General features: G+C 39.3%; 2 protein-coding genes across 2 annotated transcripts; both read right to left on the bottom strand.

Moving 5' to 3' along the window:
* Window positions 1–1,351: 1,351 nt before the first annotated feature.
* On the bottom strand, window positions 1,352–3,086 carry LOC116412365 (flocculation protein FLO11-like; the record flags this gene model as incomplete). The annotated part of the gene is made up of 4 exons (XM_031906515.1): window positions 1,352–1,377; window positions 2,012–2,687; window positions 2,742–2,822; window positions 2,877–3,086. Coding segments are annotated over 4 exons (993 nt in total), but the record flags the coding sequence as incomplete, so codon positions are not given.
* A 130-nt stretch (window positions 3,087–3,216) lies between these two features.
* Window positions 3,217–20,943, bottom strand: LOC105947848 (mucin-3A-like). The gene is made up of 15 exons (XM_031906514.1): window positions 19,161–20,943; window positions 17,848–19,079; window positions 17,016–17,724; window positions 14,655–15,623; window positions 13,512–14,375; window positions 12,687–12,805; window positions 10,436–10,503; window positions 9,671–9,855; window positions 8,367–8,529; window positions 7,566–8,253; window positions 7,431–7,465; window positions 4,092–4,419; window positions 3,957–4,037; window positions 3,746–3,902; window positions 3,217–3,257 (listed from the first exon to the last, which is right to left on the bottom strand). Exons 1-15 carry the CDS (start codon window positions 20,941–20,943, stop codon window positions 3,217–3,219), a joined length of 7,422 nt encoding a protein of 2,473 aa, XP_031762374.1.
* Between the last annotated feature and the right edge of the window lie 988 nt (window positions 20,944–21,931).

Below are 21,931 nucleotides of genomic sequence, written 5' to 3'. Positions count from 1 at the left end.
GTTACAGCAGTTGTTTCCTGCTTAGTACTAATGGATGAAGCTGAAGGTGTAGTATGAGTTGCACTGGTTGTTTCAGTAGTGGTTGATGGCACTTCAGTACTAGCTAGTGGTGTAGTAGCACTCTGGATTTCATGTGTTACAGCAGTTGTCTTCTGCTCAGTACTAAGGGATGAAGCTGAAGGTGTAGTATGAGTTGCACTGGATGTTTCACTACTGGTTGATGGCACTTCAGTACTAGTTGATGGTGTAGTAACACTCTGGGTTTCTTGCGTTACAGCAGTTGTTTCCTGCTTAGTACTAATGGATGAAGCTGAAGGTGTAGTATGAGTTGCACTGGTTGTTTCAGCAGTGGTTGGTGGCACTTCAGTACTAGCTAGTGGTGTAGTAGCACTCTGGGTTTCATGTGTTACAGCAGTTGTCTTCTGCTCAGTACTAAGGGATGAAGCTGAAGGTGTAGTATGAGTTGCACTGGTTGTTTCAGTAGTGGTTGATGGCACTTCAGTACTAGTTAGTGGTGTAGTAGCACTCTGGGTTTCATGTGTTACAGCAGTTGTTTTCTGCTCAGTACTAAGGGATGAAGCTGAAGGTGTAGTATGAGCTGCACTGGTATTTTCAGTAGTGGTTGATGGAACTTCAGTACTAGTTAGTGGTTTAGTAGTACTCTGGGTTCCATGTGGTACAGCAGTTGTCTTCTGCTCAGTAGTAATAGATGAAACTGAAGGTGTAGTATGACTTGCACTGGAAGTTTCAGTAGTGGTTGATGGCACTTCAGTACTAGTTAGTGGTTTAGTAGCACTCTGGATTTCATGTGTTACAGCAGTTGTCTTCTGCTCAGTAGTAATAGATGAAACTGAAGGTGTAGTGTGACTTGCACTGGAAGTTTCTGTAGTGGTTGATGGCACTTCAGTACTAGTTAGTGGTTTAGTAGCACTCTGGGTTTCATGTGTTACAGCAGTTGTCTTCTGCTCAGTACTAAGGGATGAAGCTGAAGGTGTAGTATGAGTTGCACTGGATGTTTTACTACTGGTTGACGGCACTTCAGTACTAGTTGATGGTGTAGTAACACTCTGGGTTTCTTGCGTTACAGCAGTTGTTTCCTGCTTAGTACTAATGGATGAAGCTGAAGGTGTAGTATGAGTTGCACTGGTTGTTTCAGTAGTGGTTGATGGCACTTCAGTACTAGCTAGTGGTGTAGTAGCACTCTGGGTTTCATGTGTTACAACAGTTGTCTTCTGCTCAGTACTAAGGGATGAAGCTGAAGGTGTAGTATGAGTTGCACTGGATGTTTCACTACTGGTTGACGGCACTTCAGTACTAGTTGATGGTGTAGTAACACTCTGGGTTTCTTGCGTTACAGCAGTTGTTTCCTGCTTAGTACTAATGGATGAAGCTGAAGGTGTAGTATGAGTTGCACTGGTTGTTTCAGTAGTGGTTGATGGCACTTCAGTACTAGCTAGTGGTGTAGTAGCACTCTGGATTTCATGTGTTACAGCAGTTGTCTTCTGCTCAGTACTAAGGGATGAAGCTGAAGGTGTAGTATGAGTTGCACTGGATGTTTCACTACTGGTTGATGGCACTTCAGTACTAGTTGATGGTGTAGTAACACTCTGGGTTTCTTGCGTTACAGCAGTTGTTTCCTGCTTAGTACTAATGGATGAAGCTGAAGGTGTAGTATGAGTTGCACTGGTTGTTTCAGCAGTGGTTGGTGGCACTTCAGTACTAGCTAGTGGTGTAGTAGCACTCTGGGTTTCATGTGTTACAGCAGTTGTCTTCTGCTCAGTACTAAGGGATGAAGCTGAAGGTGTAGTATGAGTTGCACTGGTTGTTTCAGTAGTGGTTGATGGCACTTCAGTACTAGTTAGTGGTGTAGTAGCACTCTGGGTTTCATGTGTTACAGCAGTTGTTTTCTGCTCAGTACTAAGGGATGAAGCTGAAGGTGTAGTATGAGCTGCACTGGTATTTTCAGTAGTGGTTGATGGAACTTCAGTACTAGTTAGTGGTTTAGTAGTACTCTGGGTTCCATGTGGTACAGCAGTTGTCTTCTGCTCAGTAGTAATAGATGAAACTGAAGGTGTAGTATGACTTGCACTGGAAGTTTCAGTAGTGGTTGATGGCACTTCAGTACTAGTTAGTGGTTTAGTAGCACTCTGGATTTCATGTGTTACAGCAGTTGTCTTCTGCTCAGTAGTAATAGATGAAACTGAAGGTGTAGTGTGACTTGCACTGGAAGTTTCTGTAGTGGTTGATGGCACTTCAGTACTAGTTAGTGGTTTAGTAGCACTCTGGGTTTCATGTGTTACAGCAGTTGTCTTCTGCTCAGTACTAAGGGATGAAGCTGAAGGTGTAGTATGAGTTGCACTGGATGTTTTACTACTGGTTGACGGCACTTCAGTACTAGTTGATGGTGTAGTAACACTCTGGGTTTCTTGCGTTACAGCAGTTGTTTCCTGCTTAGTACTAATGGATGAAGCTGAAGGTGTAGTATGAGTTGCACTGGTTGTTTCAGTAGTGGTTGATGGCACTTCAGTACTAGCTAGTGGTGTAGTAGCACTCTGGGTTTCATGTGTTACAGCAGTTGTCTTCTGCTCAGTACTAAGGGATGAAGCTGAAGGTGTAGTATGAGTTGCACTGGATGTTTCACTACTGGTTGACGGCACTTCAGTACTAGTTGATGGTGTAGTAACACTCTGGGTTTCTTGCGTTACAGCAGTTGTTTCCTGCTTAGTACTAATGGATGAAGCTGAAGGTGTAGTATGAGTTGCACTGGTTGTTTCAGTAGTGGTTGATGGCACTTCAGTACTAGCTAGTGGTGTAGTAGCACTCTGGATTTCATGTGTTACAGCAGTTGTCTTCTGCTCAGTAGTAATAGATGAAACAGAAGGTGTAGTGTGACTTGCACTGGAAGTTTCTGTAGTGGTTGATGGCACTTCAGTACTAGTTAGTGGTTTAGTAGCACTCTTGGTTTCATGTGTTACAGCAGTTGTCTTCTGCTCAGTACTAAGGGATGAAGCTGAAGGTGTAGTATGAGTTGCACTGGTTGTTTCAGTAGTGGTTGATGGCACTTCAGTACTAGTTAGTGGTGTAGTAGCACTCTGGGTTTCATGTGTTACAGCAGTTGTTTTCTGCTCAGTACTAAGGGATGAAGCTGAAGGTGTAGTATGAGCTGTACTGGTATTTTCAGTAGTGGTTGATGGAACTTCAGTACTAGTTAGTGGTTTAGTAGTACTCTGGGTTCCATGTGTTACAGCAGTTGTCTTCTGCTCAGTAGTAATAGATGAAACTGAAGGTGTAGTATGACTTGCACTGGAAGTTTCAGTAGTGGTTGATGGCACTTCAGTACTAGTTGATGGTGTAGTAACACTATGGGTTTCTTGCGTTACAGCAGTTGTTTCCTGCTTAGTACTAATGGATGAAGCTGAAGGTGTAGTATGAGTTGCACTGGTTGTTTCAGTAGTGGTTGATGGCACTTCAGTACTAGCTAGTGGTGTAGTAGCACTCTGGATTTCATGTGTTACAGCAGTTGTCTTCTGCTCAGTAGTAATAGATGAAACTGAAGGTGTAGTGTGACTTGCACTGGAAGTTTCTGTAGTGGTTGATGGCACTTCAGTACTAGTTAGTGGTTTAGTAGCACTCTGGGTTTCATGTGTTACAGCAGTTGTCTTCTGCTCAGTACTAAGGGATGAAGCTGAAGGTGTAGTATGAGTTGCACTGGATGTTTTACTACTGGTTGACGGCACTTCAGTACTAGTTGATGGTATAGTAACACTCTGGGTTTCTTGTGTTACAGCAGTTGTTTCCTGCTTAGTACTAATGGATGAAGCTGAAGGTGTAGTATGAGTTGCACTGGTTGTTTCAGTAGTGGTTGATGGCACTTCAGTACTAGCTAGTGGTGTAGTAGCACTCTGGGTTTCATGTGTTACAGCAGTTGTCTTCTGCTCAGTACTAAGGGATGAAGCTGAAGGTGTAGCATGAGTTGCACTGGTTGTTTCAGTAGTGGTTGATGGCACTTCAGTACTAGTTAGTGGTGTAGTAGCACTCTGGGTTTCATGTGTTACAGCAGTTGTTTTCTGCTCAGTACTAAGGGATGAAGCTGAAGGTGTAGTATGAGCTGCACTGGTATTTTCAGTAGTGGTTGATGGAACTTCAGTACTAGTTAGTGGTTTAGTAGTACTCTGGGTTTCATGTGGTACAGCAGTTGTCTTCTGCTCAGTAGTAATAGATGAAACTGAAGGTGTAGTGTGACTTGCACTGGAAGTTTCAGTAGTGGTTGATGGCACTTCAGTACTAGTTAGTGGTTTAGTAGCACTCTGGATTTCATGTGTTACAGCAGTTGTCTTCTGCTCAGTAGTAATAGATGAAGCTGAAGGTGTAGTATGAGTTGCACTGGAAGTTTCTATAGTGGTTGATGGCACTTCAGTACTAGTTAGTGGTTTAGTAGCACTCTGGGTTTCATGTGTTACAGCAGTTGTCTTCTGCTCAGTACTAAGGGATGAAGCTGAAGGTGTAGTATGAGTTGCACTGGATGTTTTACTACTGGTTGACGGCACTTCAGTACTAGTTGATGGTATAGTAACACTCTGGGTTTCTTGTGTTACAGCAGTTGTTTCCTGCTTAGTACTAATGGATGAAGCTGAAGGTGTAGTATGAGTTGCACTGGTTGTTTCAGTAGTGGTTGATGGCACTTCAGTACTAGCTAGTGGTGTAGTAGCACTCTGGGTTTCATGTGTTACAGCAGTTGTCTTCTGCTCAGTACTAAGGGATGAAGCTGAAGGTGTAGTATGAGTTGCACTGGATGTTTCACTACTGGTTGACGGCACTTCAGTACTAGTTGATGGTGTAGTAACACTCTGGGTTTCTTGCGTTACAGCAGTTGTTTCCTGCTTAGTACTAATGGATGAAGCTGAAGGTGTAGTATGAGTTGCACTGGTTGTTTCAGTAGTGGTTGATGGCACTTCAGTACTAGCTAGTGGTGTAGTAGCACTCTGGATTTCATGTGTTACAGCAGTTGTCTTCTGCTCAGTAGTAATAGATGAAACTGAAGGTGTAGTGTGACTTGCACTGGAAGTTTCTGTAGTGGTTGATGGCACTTCAGTACTAGTTAGTGGTTTAGTAGCACTCTGGGTTTCATGTGTTACAGCAGTTGTCTTCTGCTCAGTACTAAGGGATGAAGCTGAAGGTGTAGTATGAGTTGCACTGGATGTTTTACTACTGGTTGACGGCACTTCAGTACTAGTTGATGGTATAGTAACACTCTGGGTTTCTTGCGTTACAGCAGTTGTTTCCTGCTTAGTACTAATGGATGAAGCTGAAGGTGTAGTATGAGTTGCACTGGTTGTTTCAGTAGTGGTTGATGGCACTTCAGTACTAGCTAGTGGTGTAGTAGCACTCTGGATTTCATGTGTTACAGCAGTTGTCTTCTGCTCAGTACTAAGAGATGAAGCTGAAGGTGTAGTATGAGTTGCACTGGATGTTTCACTACTGGTTGATGGCACTTCAGTACTAGTTGATGGTGTAGTAACACTCTGGGTTTCTTGCGTTACAGCAGTTGTTTCCTGCTTAGTACTAATGGATGAAGCTGAAGGTGTAGTATGAATTGCACTGGTTGTTTCAGCAGTGGTTGATGGCACTTCAGTACTAGCTAGTGGTGTAGTAGCACTCTGGGTTTCATGTGTTACAGCAGTTGTCTTCTGCTCAGTACTAAGGGATGAAGCTGAAGGTGTAGCATGAGTTGCACTGGTTGTTTCAGTAGTGGTTGATGGCACTTCAGTACTAGTTAGTGGTGTAGTAGCACTCTGGGTTTCATGTGTTACAGCAGTTGTTTTCTGCTCAGTACTAAGGGATGAAGCTGAAGGTGTAGTATGAGCTGCACTGGTATTTTCAGTAGTGTTTGATGGCACTTCAGTACTAGTTAGTGGTTTAGTAGTACTCTGGGTTCCATGTGTTACAGCAGTTGTCTTCTGCTCAGTACTAAGGGATGAAGCTGAAGGTGTAGTATGAGTTGCACTGGATGTTTCACTACTGGTTGACGGCACTTCAGTACTAGTTAGTGGTTTAGTAGCACTCTGGATTTCATGTGTTACAGCAGTTGTCTTCTGCTCAGTAGTAATAGATGAAACTGAAGGTGTAGTGTGACTTGCACTGGAAGTTTCTGTAGTGGTTGATGGCACTTCAGTACTAGTTAGTGGTTTAGTAGCACTCTGGGTTTCATGTGTTACAGCAGTTGTCTTCTGCTCAGTACTAAGGGATGAAGCTGAAGGTGTAGTATGAGTTGCACTGGATGTTTCACTACTGGTTGACGGCACTTCAGTACTAGTTGATGGTGTAGTAACACTCTGGGTTTTTTGCGTTACAGCAGTTGTTTGCTGCTTAGTACTAATGGATGAAGCTGAAGGTGTAGTATGAGTTGCACTGGTTGTTTCAGTAGTGGTTGATGGCACTTCAGTACTAGCTAGTGGTGTAGTAGCACTCTGGGTTTCATGTGTTACAGCAGTTGTCTTCTGCTCAGTACTAAGGGATGAAGCTGAAGGTGTAGTATGAGTTGCACTGGTTGTTTCAGTAGTGGTTGATGGCACTTCAGTACTAGTTAGTGGTGTAGTAGCACTCTGGGTTTCATGTGTTACAGCAGTTGTTTTCTGCTCAGTACTAAGGGATGAAGCTGAAGGTGTAGTATGAGCTGCACTGGTATTTTCAGTAGTGGTTGATGGCACTTCAGTACTAGTTAGTGGTTTAGTAGTACTCTGGGTTCCATGTGTTACAGCAGTTGTCTTCTGCTCAGTAGTAATAGATGAAACTGAAGGTGTAGTATGACTTGCGCTGGAAGTTTCTGTAGTGGTTGATGGCACTTCAGTACTAGTTAGTGGTTTAGTAGCACTCTGGGTTTCATGTGTTACAGCAGTTGTCTTCTGCTCAGTAGTAATAGATGAAACTGAAGGTGTAGTGTCAGTTGCACTGGTTGTTTCAGTAGTGGTTGATGGCACTTCAGTACTAGCTAGTGGTGTAGTAGCACTCTGGGTTTCATGTGTTACAGCAGTTGTCTTCTGCTCAGTACTAAGGGATGAAGCTGAAGGTGTAGTATGAGTTGCTCTGGTATTTTCAGTAGTGGTTGATGGCACTTCAGTACTAGTTAGTGGTTTAGTAGTACTCTGGGTTCCATGTGTTACAGCAGTTGTCTTCTGCTCAGTACTAAGGGATGAAGCTGAAGGTGTAGTATGAGTTGCACTGGATGTTTCTCTACTGGTTGACGGCAGTTCAGTACTAGTTGATGGTGTAGTAACACTCTGGGTTTCTTGTGTTACAGCAGTTGTTTCCTGCTTAGTACTAATGGATGAAGCTGAAGGTGTAGTATTAGTTGCACTGGTTGTTTTAGTAGTGGTTGATGGCACTTCAGTACTAGTTAGTAGTGTAGTAGCACTCTGGGTTTCATGTGTTACAGCAGTTGTCTTTTGCTCAGTACTAATGGACGAAGCTGAAAGTGTAGAAAAAATTACACTAGAAGTTTCTGTAGTTGTTGATTGTATTTCAGTACTAGTTGATGGTAGAATAACACTCTGGGTTTTATGTGTTACAGCAGTTGTCTTTTGCTCAGCACTGCTGGATAAGGTTGAAAATGTGGTATGAATTTTACTATTAGTTTCTGTACTGGTTGATGGCACTTCAGTACTAAAGGAAGGTGTAGTAACACTCTGGCTTTCATGTGTTACAATAGTTGTCTTCTGCTCAGTACTAATGGATGAAGCTTTAGGTGTAGAATGAATTGCACTAGAAGCCTCTGTAGTGGTTGATGGCACTTCAGTACTAGTAAATGGTAAAGTAAGACTCTGGGTTACTGCAGTTGTATTCTGCTCAGTAGTAATAGATGAAATTGAAGGTGTAGTATAAATTGTGCTAGTTTCTTTAGTGGTTGATGGGACTTCAGTACTGATTAATGGTAAAATAACACTCTGCGATTTATTTGTCATGGTAGTTGTTTCTGGAAACATAGCATTTGATATTGTAATTGTAGGTGTCTCAGTGATAAACAACATGGAAGTTGCTGTTCCACTGGTGGGGGAAAGTTCTGAGTTTGTGTGCGAGCTTGCTAATGTAGCAGACGTTTCTGGAAATGTAGCATTTGATATTGTATTTGTAGGTAACTCAGTGCTAGAAGATGAAATGGCAGTTGCTGTTTCACCGGTGGATAAAAGTTCCGTGGTGAAAGAAGTTGTTGTTTGTATTTCATTCTGACATTGGTCTCCAGTATATGGCCCTGTACAACTATAAAACAAAACAATGATTAATGTTATTTTATAAACATGTGTATGTTGTATTATTTGTTTGATCCCCAACCTGTTATTTACATGCTATTTCCATGTCACTTCTTAACTTACTTGCATACAGGTCCATTGGCTTGATTGTAACAAGTGCCGTTGTGCTGACAGTAGCTGGTATTCTGCTCACAAGGTCCCACACATGAACAAGACTGGTTACAAGTGATGTTATAACCAGTAAAGTTCAGACTGCATGACATGTAGCTCTTTAGTTCGACTACATCTAAAAGATTAAAAACATGACATAATATTTTGCTAAAATCTATGTTCAGAGAATTGTCACTAAACCAATGTAGCATAAATCAACTTGTACTTTCAATAGTGACCAGGACATTAAGTTGCCTTGTCCGTTCATTTTGTCCAAATTATATTTTATTTCCCAGGAAAGCTCATGAACTCATCAGTCTTGTTTGGTTCTAACCATTAGGGGCTGATTTACTAACCCACGAATCCGACCCGAATTGGAAAAGTTCCGACTTGAAAACGAACATTTTGCGACTTTTTCGTATGTTTTGCGATTTTTTCGGATTCTTTACGAATTTTTCGTTACCAATACGATTTTTGCGTAAAAACGCGAGTTTTTCGTATCCATTACGAAAGTTGCGTAAAAAGTTGCGCATTTTTCGTAGCGTTAAAACTTACGCGAAAAGTTGCGCATTTTTTTTGCGCAACTTTTCGCGTAAGTTTTAACGCTACGAAAAATGCGCAACTTTTCGCGTAAGTTTTAACGCTACGAAAAATGCGCAACTTTTTACGCAACTTTCGTAATGGATACGAAAAACTCGCGTTTTTACGCAAAAATCGTATTGGTAACGAAAAATTCGTAAAGAATCCGAAAAAATCACAAAACATACGAAAAAATCGCAAAATACCGATCATTACGAAAAAAACGCAATCGGACTCATTTCGACCCGTTCGTGGGTAAGTAAATCAGCCCCTTAGTGTCTTTGACTGTTTTCCTTACTGAAACTATAGCCTGCGTTTTGCATTTTAATTCGTCTGCACTCATTATATATAAAACATTTCTAGTGATAGCAATAGTAGACTTGCTGTGGACTTGCACTTAGTGGGCACCTGCAATGCAACAACTTGGACAGTGGAAATATGAGGCATTAGGGTTGACTCACTAAAGTGTTAAAACGTGCGCTATTTAATGCACAATTCACTAAAAGCATACTTGCGTTAATTTAGGCGCGATGCTGCTTGCGTTAAGTTGCGAAGACTATTTTTATGCGGTATCTATATTTATAGCAAAAGATTGAAATATGGTAATTTAATAATTCTATTCTACAGAAACAGAATTTTTACCATCAGTTCGGAGAGGAAGGGATTATACTCACAACATAATAATATGAAATACATACTTGTTATCGGAGAGGCTTGAGGTGTTGCTGTCACATTGTTCACAGTTGTATTGAGTGCAGTTATGTTCATGCTTGTAATTGCATTGGTAAGATCCGTAGTCAGATTATTGTTTAGGATGTCGATGCCCGTCTGATTGTTGGGGTAGTTGTAGATCCCAGAGGTGTTAGCAATGACACTGCCTGGACTGAGGTTAAATGAATAAGAGAGTTAACAATGCTAGCTTGAAATGCATTGTGTTTCAATAACCACAATATATTTATAAAATGAATGTAGGGGTCCACAATACTTTCCTGTCTTTATCCTATTTAGGGTCCTGAGCTGTTGGCTTTAAGCAAAACAGTAAATGTATAGGCACCCAAAGAGACAATTAGAGTGAGATTTAGAGCAAAATTTGTACCAATCCCATATAAATATACTTTGCTGTTGTGTACTGAGTTTCCATTTTGTTCAGCCTTCTGCATTAAAGGTAAAAAAATAGAAGATAGAACTTATGCTGAGTAATGACACAATCCCCCATATGTATTAAAAGGTGTTAAGTTTGCCCAAGAGCAACAACCTAAAGCAACCAATATGATATTTGCTTTTAAACAGGTGACCAGTAAATGCTATCTGCTGATTGGTTGCTATGGGTTACTGCTCCTGGGCAAACTTACTGAGTTTTATCACATAACCCCAATGTCCTTTAAATATGTGAAAATAAAATATATTATACCATGGATGAACAAAACAAATATTTATGAAAGATGAAAAATTAATGTAAATACCTGAAGCCATACAGAATAATCTCAACAAAGTATAATGGGGCAGCTTCTCTGTAAACTTCACCAAAAACCTAAAATAAAGAATAATGACAAATATACAAATAAAACCTTTTAAAACTTTTATATCTAGGATGATTATACATATATAAATGAACTACAGGTATGGGACCCATTATCCAGAATGCCCTGGACCTGGGGATAAGGGATCTTTCTGTAATTTGGATCTCCATAACATAAATCAACTCAAAAATAATTTAAACATTAAATAAACCCAATAGAATGGTTTTGCCTCTAATAAGGATTAATTATATCTTAGATACAGTTTTATTATTACAGAGAAAAAGGAAATATATTTTTTAAATTTGAATTATTTGATTAAAGTGCAGTCTATGGGAGATGGCCTTTCCATAACTTGGAGCTTTCTGGAAAATGGGTTTCTGGGTAACGGGTCTGATACCTGTTATACTAATTCGATTGAATTAGTTTTTTAATTTAACCTTCTTTTTGTCTGATGGATATATAAGGCTTATTTACTTTTCTCTTGTGTGCTACAGACTGTTTCAACTATTATTGCAACCCATTATTTTTTTTCGCATTTTTCTTTATCTGCTATTGCCTTTTTGTACTGTTACAATGCTTCTATAAGAAGCGGGATAGTTTGTCACCTAGCGAGCAAGAAGACATGGCCTGGTACCTTTGTGCCCCTTTTAAATGGAAACAAGCAGTAAGGAAATCTCCAAATATAATGTTTCCTTAAAAATTCTCAAAAGTTTTTCTTACATCATAAAAAATCATGAAGGTTTTTTCACATTATAAAACTATGGGGCTGATTCACAAAAGGTCGTTAACACTTAACGCATAGTTTTATGCGTTAAAAAATAATCATTAATCAATTCACCAAAGTCATTTCACATGTGTTACTACTCATATCGCATGCGCAAAAATCTCAATCATCGCAAAGCGTTATTTCCATCACATTGCGATAATGATCTAATAGAAATAATACTAACGCATAATTCACAGACATATTTTAAGCGTTAAAAGCATGAAATATTGTGATAATTGCGATAAGTAGCGCCTACTAGGAGTAACCGCTACTAAAAAAACATTGCAGTTCATGAGTGTATGTGAAGACAAGATGGAGTTTGCAGTTGGATTTTTGTTAGAAGAGAATCAGGTATGTGATCGCCTTAGAGTGATGTATCCTCCAGTTTTCAGAGAATCTGTCATTTTCAGAAAGTAACAGTTACGTGTGTAATAGCGTGCACTACTATCGCGTGCTATGAAATAACGCATAAACGCATTGGGCCCGATTCACTAAAGTCCGAAATAAGGAGTGCTATTTATAGAATGCGTTAAAAATCTTATCACTTCTTATTTTTCGCTCGATTCACTAAAAGGACACTTGTCATAATTAAGAAGCGATGTTCTTGGCGTTATTTATCTTGCGACGACATATTTTCAAGCAATATATTATGCAGCGCACAACATATTACGCAGCACGTTGCTTGAAAATATGTCGTCGCAAGATAAATAACGCCAAGAACATCACTTCTTAATTATGACAAGTGTCCTTTTAGTGAATCGAGCGAAAAATAAGAAGTGATAAGATTTTTAGCGCATGCTATAAATAGCACTCCTTATTTCGGACTTTAGTGAATCGGGCCCATTGTTTCTTAACTCAGACAAGTGTATGAGAAGTGATAACATTTTTAACGCATGCTAAAAATATCATTCATTTTTTCAACCTTTTGTGAATCAGCCCCTATGTCGGAAAAGTTTTCCTGTACTCTGCTTTCTAATACTTGTGATTAAATGAATGGAGCATTTTATGCCATGCCCCAACATATCAAAGTCATGTTAGGTCACTTTCAACCACTTCTCAAATCCCACCTATTTCTTAATAAATTATACCCCCTTTTGTTCCAATGTTCTACATTGTCCAAAAACATGTGCCATATGGGAGAGCCAAGGTTCTTAGTGAGGGCATCTCTATTTATCCTTCTGTTTAATGAACCAATGCTCACACTGGCTTTCCAGGCTATGTTGGCCTTTTGCATAAGTCTCCATCCTTACATTATTTCACAGTTTAGCAGTTTGGCACTATTACCGAGTTCTTGTAATGTTTATAACAGAGCTTTAACCCCACACTGGTCAATGAACAAATCTATACCCTTTGTATTGATCAATGGGCATAAAGAGAAGGCACCAGCTATATAACACTGCAAGAGCACTTTAATAAATGTATTCTTACCTTTTTAATTATATTTGCAAGGTTATTGTAGTCTTGAGATGAAGTGTTTTGCAGATTTTGGTTAAAAACCAGATTTAATGAAATTAGCAAATTGATATTTTTCTGGGGTGAAAATGTATCTGCAAGAATAAAAAGAATATTACTTTGATTCTTCAGAGTAATGGCCCATCTGCTATTAGGCTATGTATAAAGACATAGAGTGTCGTTTTAAGGGCACAGGACTACTATTCTGGATACAGCCCCATGCATCAAAATGATATATATCCCTCTCCCTTGCACTTGGGCTTCAGGTCTCAATAGATTCTATACTTGTGCTGATGCTGGCACATGTATGTCATTGGGGTAGAAAGAGATGTCAGCCCTATGCCCTGAAATGGACAATCTCAGCCTTTATTGTTAAAATACTTTATTTTCCCTTTAAAATTAGCAAAACAAGTAAAAACATGTTTTTATTCATTATTATTTTTTGTTTTTAATCAGTAGTAGCAGTAGTACCATTAGTAGTAAAAGCTGTACCTATATCTATATCAGATGGAGAAACATACATTTTGCCACCTGTAGATGTAATGCTTTAAATTTAGTAATATCAATAATATTGGCTTTAGGTCCATATCATTATATAATTATCTCCAAAAAGTTACATTAAAAGTCTTGATGTCTTATTCAATGTATGCAAAATATTACTCATAATTACCAATAATTACCAGAATGTAACTGAAAAAGTAGTACTATCAGGCACTTGTAGTTATGTTTCATTGTCTAAGATGGTTTGATTATTTTTTAGTCAGTTTTATCAGTTTCATAATAAGAAAAGAATACTCTTACCCATTACAACATTTACATAGTTTCCACCATTCTGACAGTCATTTCCACTTAAAGACTCAGAACATGAAGGTGAGGAAGCTTTGGATGTTGTAGAAATTCCCATACTTGGTGTGGTATTCCGTAACATAACTGTGGTTTGAAGTGATGACGCTAAATCTGATGGTGTAGTATAAGTTAAACTAGAAGTTTCTGTATTGGTTGATGGCACTTTAATACTAGTTAATAGTGTAGTAAAACTATGGCTTTCACGTGTTCCAAAAGTTGTCTTCTGTTCAGTACTAAGAGATGAAGCCGAAGTTGTAGTAGGAATTACACTGGAAGTTTCTGTACTGGTTGAAGGTACTTCAGTAGTATTTAATGTTGTAGAAGCATTCTGGGCTTCATGTGTTACAATAGTTGTCTTTTGCTCAGTACTAAGGGATAGAGCTGACAGTGTAGTATGAATTGCACTGGATGTTTCAGTAGTGGTTGATGGCACTTCAGTACTAGTTAGTGGTTTAGTAGTACTCTGGACTTCTTGTGTTACAGCAGATGTCTTCTGCTCAGTATGAATGGATGAAACTGAAGGTGTAGTATGAATTGCACTGGATGTTTCAGTAGTGGTTGATGGCACTTCAGTACTAGTTAATGTTGCTGTAGCACTCTGGGTTTCATTTGTTACAATAGATGTCTTCTCATAAGTACTAATAGACGAAGCTAAACGTGTAGAATGAATTGCGCTGGATGTTTCAGTAGTGGTTGATGGCACTTCAGTACTACTTAGTGGTGTAGTAGCATTCTGGGTTCCATGTGTTACAGCAGTTGTCTTCTGCTCAGCACTACTAGATAAAGTTGAAAGTGTAGTATGAATTCCACTAGAAGTTTCTGTACTAGTTGATAGCACTTTAGTACTAGTTAATGGTGCAGTAACACTCTGGGTTTCATGTGTCTTCTGCTCAGTACTAAGGGATGAAGCTGAAGGTGTAGTATGAATTGGACTAGAAGATTCTGTACTGGTTGGTGGTGTAGTATGAATTGCACTGGATGTTTCAGTAGTGGTTGATGGCACTTCAGTACTAGTTAATGTTGTAGTAGCACTCTGGGTTCCATGTGTTACAGCAGTTGTTGTCTGCTCAGCACTACTAGATAAGGCTGAAAATGTACCATGCATTGCACTAGAAGTTTCTGTACTGGTTGATGGCACTTCAGTACTAGTTAATGTAGTAGAAGCACTCTGGGTTTCATGTGTTACAATAGATATCTTCTCATTAGTAGTAATGGATGAAGTTGAAGGTGTAGAATGAATTGTACTAGAAGCCTCTGTAGTGCTTGATGACTTAGTACTAATGGACAAAGCTGAAGGTGTAGTATGAATTGCACTGGATGTTTCAGTAGTGGTTGATGGCACTTCAGTATTAGTTAGTGGTTTAGTAACACTCTGGGTTTCTTGTGTTACAACAGTTGTCTTCTGCTCAGTACGAATGGATGAAACTGAAGGTGTAGCATGAATTGCACTGGATGTTTCAGTAGTGGTTGATGGCACTTCAGTACTACTTAGTGGTGTAGTAGCATTCTGGGTTCCATGTGTTACAGCAGTTGTCATCTGCTCAGCACTACTAGATAAGGTTGAAAGTGTAGTATGAATTCCACTAGAAGTTTCTGTACTGGTTGATGGCACTTTAGTACTAGTTAATGGTGCAGTAGCACTCTGGGTTTCTTGTGTTACAGCAGTTGTCTTCTGCTCAGGAGTACTGGATAAGGTTAAAAATGTAGTATGAATTGCACTGGAAGTTTCTGTAGTGGTTGATGGCACTTCAGTACTAGTTAATGTTGTAGAAGCACTCTGGGTTTCATGTGTTACAATAGATGTCTTCTCATTAGTACTAATGGATGAAGCTGAAGGTGTAGAATGAATTTCACTAGAAGCCTCTGTAGTGGTTAATGGCTTGGTACTAATGGACAAAGTTGAAGGTGTAGTATGAATTCCACTGGATGTTTCAGTAGTGGTTGATGGCACTTCCGCACTAGTTAATGTTGTAGTAGCACTCTGGGTTCCATGTGTTACAGCAGTTGTCTTCTGCTCAGCACTACTAGATGAGGTTGAAAATGTAGTATGAATTGCACTAGAAGTTTCTGTACTGGTTGATAGCACTTTAGTACTAGTTAATGGTGCAGTAACACTCTGGGTTTCATGTGTCTTCTGCTCAGTACTAAGGGATGAAGCTGAAGGTGTAGTATGAATTGGACTAGAAGATTCTGTACTGGTTGGTGGTGTAGTATGAATTGCACTGGATGTTTCAGTAGTGGTTGTTGGCACTTCAGTACTAGTTAATGTTGTAGTAGCACTCTGGGTTCCATGTGTTACAGCAGTTGTCATCTGCTCAGCACTACTAGATAAGGTTGAAAATGTACCATGCATTGCACTAGAAGTTTCTGTACTGGTCGATGGCACTTCAGTACTAGTTAATGTAGTAGAAGCACTCTGGGTTTCATGTGTTACAATAGATATCTTCTCATTAGTACTAATGGATGAAGTTGAAGGTGTAGAATGAATTTCACTAGAAGCCTCTGTAGTGCTTGATGACTTAGTACTAATGGACGAAGCTAAATGTGTAGAATGAATTGCACTGGATGTTTCAGTAGTGGTTGATTGCACTTCAGTACTACTTAGTGGTGTAGTAGCATTCTGGGTTCCATGTGTTACAGCAGTTGTCTTCTGCTCAGTACTACTAGATAAGGTTGAAAGTGTAGTATGAATTCCACTAGAAGTTTCTGTACTGGTTGATGGCACTTTAGTACTAGTTAATGGTGCAGTAGCACTCTGGGTTTCTTGTGTTACAGCAGTTGTCTTCTGCTCAGGAATACTGGATAAGGTGAAAAATGTAGTATGAATTGCACTGGAAGCTTCTGTAGTGGTTGATGGCACTTCAGTACTAGTTAATGTTGTAGTAGCACTCTGGGTTTCATGTGTTACAATAGATGTCTTCTCATTAGTACTAATGGATAAAGCTAAAGGTGCAGTATGAATTGCACTAGAAGCCTCTGTAGTGGTTAATGGCTTAGTACTAATGGACAAAGTTGAAGGTGTAGTATGAATTCCACTGGATGTTTCAGTAGTGGTTGATGGCACTTCCGCGCTAGTTAATGTTGTAGTAGCACTCTGGGTTCCATGTGTTACAGCAGTTGTCTTCTGCTCAGTACTACTGGATAAGGTTGAAAATGTAGCATGAATTGCACTAGAAGTTTCTGTACTGGTTGATAGCACTTTAGTACTAGTTAATGGTGCAGTAACACTCTGGGTTTCATGTGTCTTCTGCTCAGTACTAAGGGATGAAGCTGAAGGTATAGTATGAATTGAACTAGAAGATTCTGTACTGGTTGGTGGTGTAGTATGAATTGCACTGGATGTTTCAGTAGTGGTTGTTGGCACTTCAGTACTAGTTAATGTTGTAGTAGCACTCTGGGTTCCATGTGTTACAGCAGTTGTCATCTGCTCAGCACTACTAGATAAGGTTGAAAATGTACCATGCATTGCACTAGAAGTTTCTGTACTGGTCGATGGCACTTTAGTACTAGTTAATGTTGTAGTAGCACTCTGGGTTTCATGTGTTACAATAGATATCTTTCCATTAGTACTAATGGATGAAGTTGAAGGTGTAGAATGAATTGTACTAGAAGCCTCTGTAGTGCTTGATGACTTAGTACTAATGGAGAAAGCTGAAGGTGTAGTATAAATTCCACTGGATGTTTCAGTAGTGGTTGATGGAACTTCAGTACTAGTTAGTGGTTTAGTAGTACTCTGGGTTTCTTGTGTTACAGCAGTTGCCATCTGCTCAGTACGAATGGATGAAACTGAAGGTGTAGTATGACTTGCACTGGATGTTTCAGTAGTGGTTGATGGCACTTCAGTACTAGTTAATGTTGCAGTAGCACTCTGGGTTTCATGTGTTACAATAGATGTCTTCTCATAAGTACTAATGGACGAAGCTAAACGTGTAGAATGAATGGCACTGGATGTTTCAGTAGTGGTTGATGGCACTTCAGTACTACTTAGTGGTGTAGTAGCATTCTGGGTTCCATGTGTTACAGCAGTTGTCTTCTGCTCAGCACTACTAGATAAGGTTGAAAGTGTAGTATGAATTCCACTAGAAGTTTCTGTACTGGTTGATGGCTCTTTAGTACTAGTTAATGGTGCAGTAGCACTCTGGGTTTCTTGTGTTACAGCAGTTGTCTTCTGCTCAGGAGTACTGGATAAGGTTAAAAATGTAGTATGAATTGCACTGGAAGTTTCTGTAGTGGTTGATGGCACTTCAGTACTAGTTAATGTTGTAGTAGCACTCTGGGTTCCATGTGTTACAGCAGTTGTCTTCTGCTCAGCACTACTAGATAAGGTTGAAAGTGTAGTATGAATTCCACTAGAAGTTTCTGTACTGGTTGATGGCACTTTAGTACTAGTTAATGGTGCAGTAGCACTCTGGGTTTCTTGTGTTACAGCAGTTGTCTTCTGCTCAGGAGTACTGGATAAGGTTAAAAATGTAGTATGAATTGCACTGGAAGTTTCTGTAGTGGTTGATGGCACTTCAGTACTAGTTAATGTTGTAGAAGCACTCTGGGTTTCATGTGTTACAATAGATGTCTTCTCATTAGTACTAATGGATGAAGCTGAAGGTGTAAAATGAATTTCACTAGAAGCCTCTGTAGTGCTTGATGACTTAGTACTAATGGACAAAGCTGAAGGTGTAGTATGAATTCCACTGGATGTTTCAGTAGTGGTTGATGGCACTTCCGTAATAGTTATTGTTGGAGTAGCACTCTGGGTTTCATGTGTTACAATAGATGTCTTTTGCTCAGTACTAATAGAGTGAATTGCACTAGAAGCCTCTGTAGTGGTTGATGGAACTTCAGTACTAGTTAATGTTGTAGTAGCACTCTGAGTTTCATGTGTTACAGCAGTTGTCTTCTGCTCAGCACTACTGGATAAAGCTGAAAGTGTAGTATGAATTGCACTGGAACTTTCTGTAGTGGTTAATGGAACTTCAGTACTAGTTAATGTTGTAGTAGCACTCTGGGTTTCATGTGTTACTATAGATGTTGTCTGCTCAGTACTAATATATAAAACTGAAGGTGTAGAGTGAATTGTACTAGAAGCCCCTGTAGTGGTTGATGGAACTTCATTACTAGTTAATGTTGTAGTAGCACTCTGAGTTTCATGTGTTACAATAGCTGTCTTCTGCTCAATACTAAGGGATGAAGCTGAAGGTGTATGAATTGGACTAGAAGATTCTTTACTGATTGATGGCACTTCAGTACTTGTTACTGTAGTTCTACTTTGTTCAATATTAATGGATGAAGCTGAAGGTGTCATATTAACTGCACTAGAGGTTTCTGTAGTGGTTAAAGGCACTTTAGTATTTGGTACAATAGTTGTCTTCTGCCCATTACTAATGGATGCAGCTGAAGGTGTAGTATGAATTGGACTTGTAGTTTCTGTACTGGTAAATGGCATTTCAGTACTAGTTAACGTTGTAGTAAAACTCTGGGTTTCATGTGTTTCAATAGATGTCTTCTGCTCAGTACGAATGGATGAAGCTGAAGGTGTAGAATGAATTGCACTAGAAGCCTCTGTAGTGGTTGATGGCACTTCAGTACTAGTTAATGTTGTAGTAGCACTCTGGGTTTCATGTGATACAATAGCTGTCTTCTGCTCAGCACTAAGCGAAGAAGGTGATTGTGTAGTATGAATTGCACTGGATGTTTCAGTAGTGGTTAATGGCACTTCAGTACTACTTAGTGGTGTAGTAGCATTCTGGGTTCCATGTGTTACAGCATTTGTCTTCTGCTCAGCACTACTAGATAAGGTTAAAATTGTAGTATGAATTCCACTAGAAGTTTCTGTACTGATTGATGGCACTTTAGTACTAGTTAATGGTGCAGTAACACTCTGGGTTTCATATGTTACAATAGTTGTCTTCTGCTCAGTACTAAGGGATGAAGCTGAAGGTGTAGTATGTATTGGATTAGAAGTTTCCATACTGATTAATGGCACTTCAGTTCTAGTTAATAGTGAAGTATCACTCTGGGATTCATGTGTTACATTAACACTCTGGGTTTCATGTGTTATAGCAGTTGTCTTCTTTCCAGTAAGTAATGAAGCTGAAGGTGTGGAATGACTTACAGTAGAAGTTTCTGTATTGGTTGATGGCACTTCAGTACTAGTTAATGGTGCAGAAACGCTCTGGGTTTCATGTGTTACTATCGTTGTATTCTGCTCAGTACTAATGGCTGAACGTGTAGTTTTAGTTGCACTGGAGGTTTCTGTACTCGTTGATGGCACTTCAGTACTAGTTAATGTTTGGGTAGTACTCTGGGTTTCATGTGTTACAATAACTGTCTTTTGTTCAGTACTAAGGGATAAAGCTGAAGGTGTGGTATGACTTACACTAGAAGTTTCTGTGCTGGTTGATGGCACTTCAATACTAGATAATTGTGAAGTAACACTCTGGCTTTCATATTTTGCAGTAATTGTCTTTTGTTCAGTACTAAAGTAGAAAGCTGAAGATGTTGTATAAATTGCCCTAGTTGTTTCTGTACTGGTTAAAGGCACTTCAGTACTTGTTACCATAGTTGTCTTCTGTTCATTAGTAATGGATGAAGCTGATGGTGTAGTATGAATTGGACTAGATGTTTCTGTACTGGCTGATGGCATTTTAGTACTTTTTACTGGAAGTGTAGTTAGAATTGCAGTAGAAGTTTCTGTACTTATTGGTGCCAGTTCGATACTTGTTAATGGTCTAGTAACACTCTGGGTTTCATGTGTTACAGCAATTGTCTTCTGCTCAGCACTAATGGGTGAAGCTGTAGGTGTAGTATGAATTGTACTAGAAGTTTCTGTATTTTTCAATGGCACATCAGTACTTATAGTAACTTTCTCAATGGTTAGAGATGAAGCTGAAGGTGTAGTTTGAATTGCACTAGTCTTTTCTGTACTAGTTGATGACACATCTGTACTAGTTATTGATAAGGACCCACTTTGGGTTCCATGTGTTACAATATTTGTCTTCTGCTCAGTACTAAGGGATGAAGTTGAAGATGTAGTATAAATTGCATTGGAAATTTCTTTACTGGTTGATAACACTTCAGTTACAGCATTTGTGTTCTGCTCAGTATTATTGGATGAAGCTGAAGGTGTAGTATTAATTGCACTGGAAGTTTTAGTAGTAGTTGATGGTACTTCGGTACTAGTTAATGGAGTCGAAACACTCAGGGTTCCATCTGTTACAATAGTTGTCCTCTGCTCAGTCCTATTGGATACAGCTAATGGTGTAGTATGAATTGCACTAGAGGTTTCTGTTCTGGTTGATGGCACTTCAGTGCTAGTTAATGGTGTAGTAGCACTCTGGGTTTCATGTGTTACAATAGTTGTATTATAGTCAGTGCCAATGGATGAAGCCATAATATCATTTGTTGATTGTGCTAAGGCTGAAAGTAAAAAGTGAAGAGACAAAATCATCAATATCCTCAATCATAACTCTAACACAAATTACTGATGCTACTAATACTAAAGGACCATTAGCTTCAAAAATAATTTTTTATTTGCATTTGAATTTGTGTTAATTTACAGAGCACCTATAAATAAACTATTTTTTGACAGCCAACATTTTATTTTATATATGTGCCTTTTTGTCTTAGCGAACTTGAATGGTGCCCCCATGGCCACACAACAGCTCTTATATAAACTGTAGTAGTGTTTCTGAAGCAAATACTAACTTTTCTTTTTGTTATTACTAACATCAAAGATATAGCCACTAATAGCATACAATCCTTTGCAAATCATATACATTTAACTGAATAGGAAAATAACAATAATTGTATGAAGCAAGAAGGGGTGGGAACCTTATTATCACGGGGGGGGGGGTAAGTTGGTTGATGAGAATGGGGAAAAAGCAGAAATTTTGAACTCTTATTTTTCATGTGTCTATACATCTGAGGAGCCAGATAATGAAGGCTTCCCTTTTAATACGCCCAGTTCTAGTAATTTAGCTACTGACGCATGGGTCACTCGGGAGGAGATTCAAAAGAGACTTGAACATGTAAAGGTAAACAAAGGTCCATGGGATTCATCCCAGGGTATTAAATGAGCTGAGCGCTGTGATTGCCAAACCTCTTCACTTAATTTTTCAGGATTCATTGAGGTCTGACATGGTGCCGAGACACTGGCGGATTGCTAATGTGGTGCCGTTATTTAAAAAGGGATCCCGTTCTCAGCCTGAAAACTATAGGCCTGTTAGTCTGACATCAGTAGTAGGAAAGATTTTGGACGGGGTAATAAGGGATAGGGTACTTGAATACATTGCAGTTCACAATACTGTAAGTTCGTGCCAGCATGGTTTTATGCGTACCTCACAGAAGGTTAATGATCAAATTAAGGAATATTGGCCTAG

Source organism: Xenopus tropicalis, chromosome 7 (assembly GCF_000004195.4).
Source record: "Xenopus tropicalis strain Nigerian chromosome 7, UCB_Xtro_10.0, whole genome shotgun sequence".
Classification (NCBI taxonomy): Eukaryota; Metazoa; Chordata; class Amphibia; order Anura; family Pipidae; genus Xenopus; species Xenopus tropicalis.
The sequence above is the reverse complement of the archived record's forward strand: the minus strand, read 5'-3'. Positions and strand labels throughout refer to the sequence as shown.

What these genes read in the sequence shown, in the direction of transcription:
- LOC105947848 (XM_031906514.1), bottom strand. Translation starts at nt 20,943, where the DNA reads ATGGCTTCATCCATTGGCACTGACTATAATACAACTATTGTAACACAT. An exon ending in CTGAGCAAAAGACAACTGCT is followed by an intron (nt 7,466 to 7,565) that starts GTAACACATAAA and finishes CTACACTTTCAG; the next exon opens with CTTCGTCCATTAGTACTGAG. An exon ending in CTGAGCAAAAGACAACTGCT is followed by an intron (nt 4,420 to 7,430) that starts GTAACACATGAA and finishes ACCACTAACTAG; the next exon opens with TACTGAAGTGCCATCAACCA.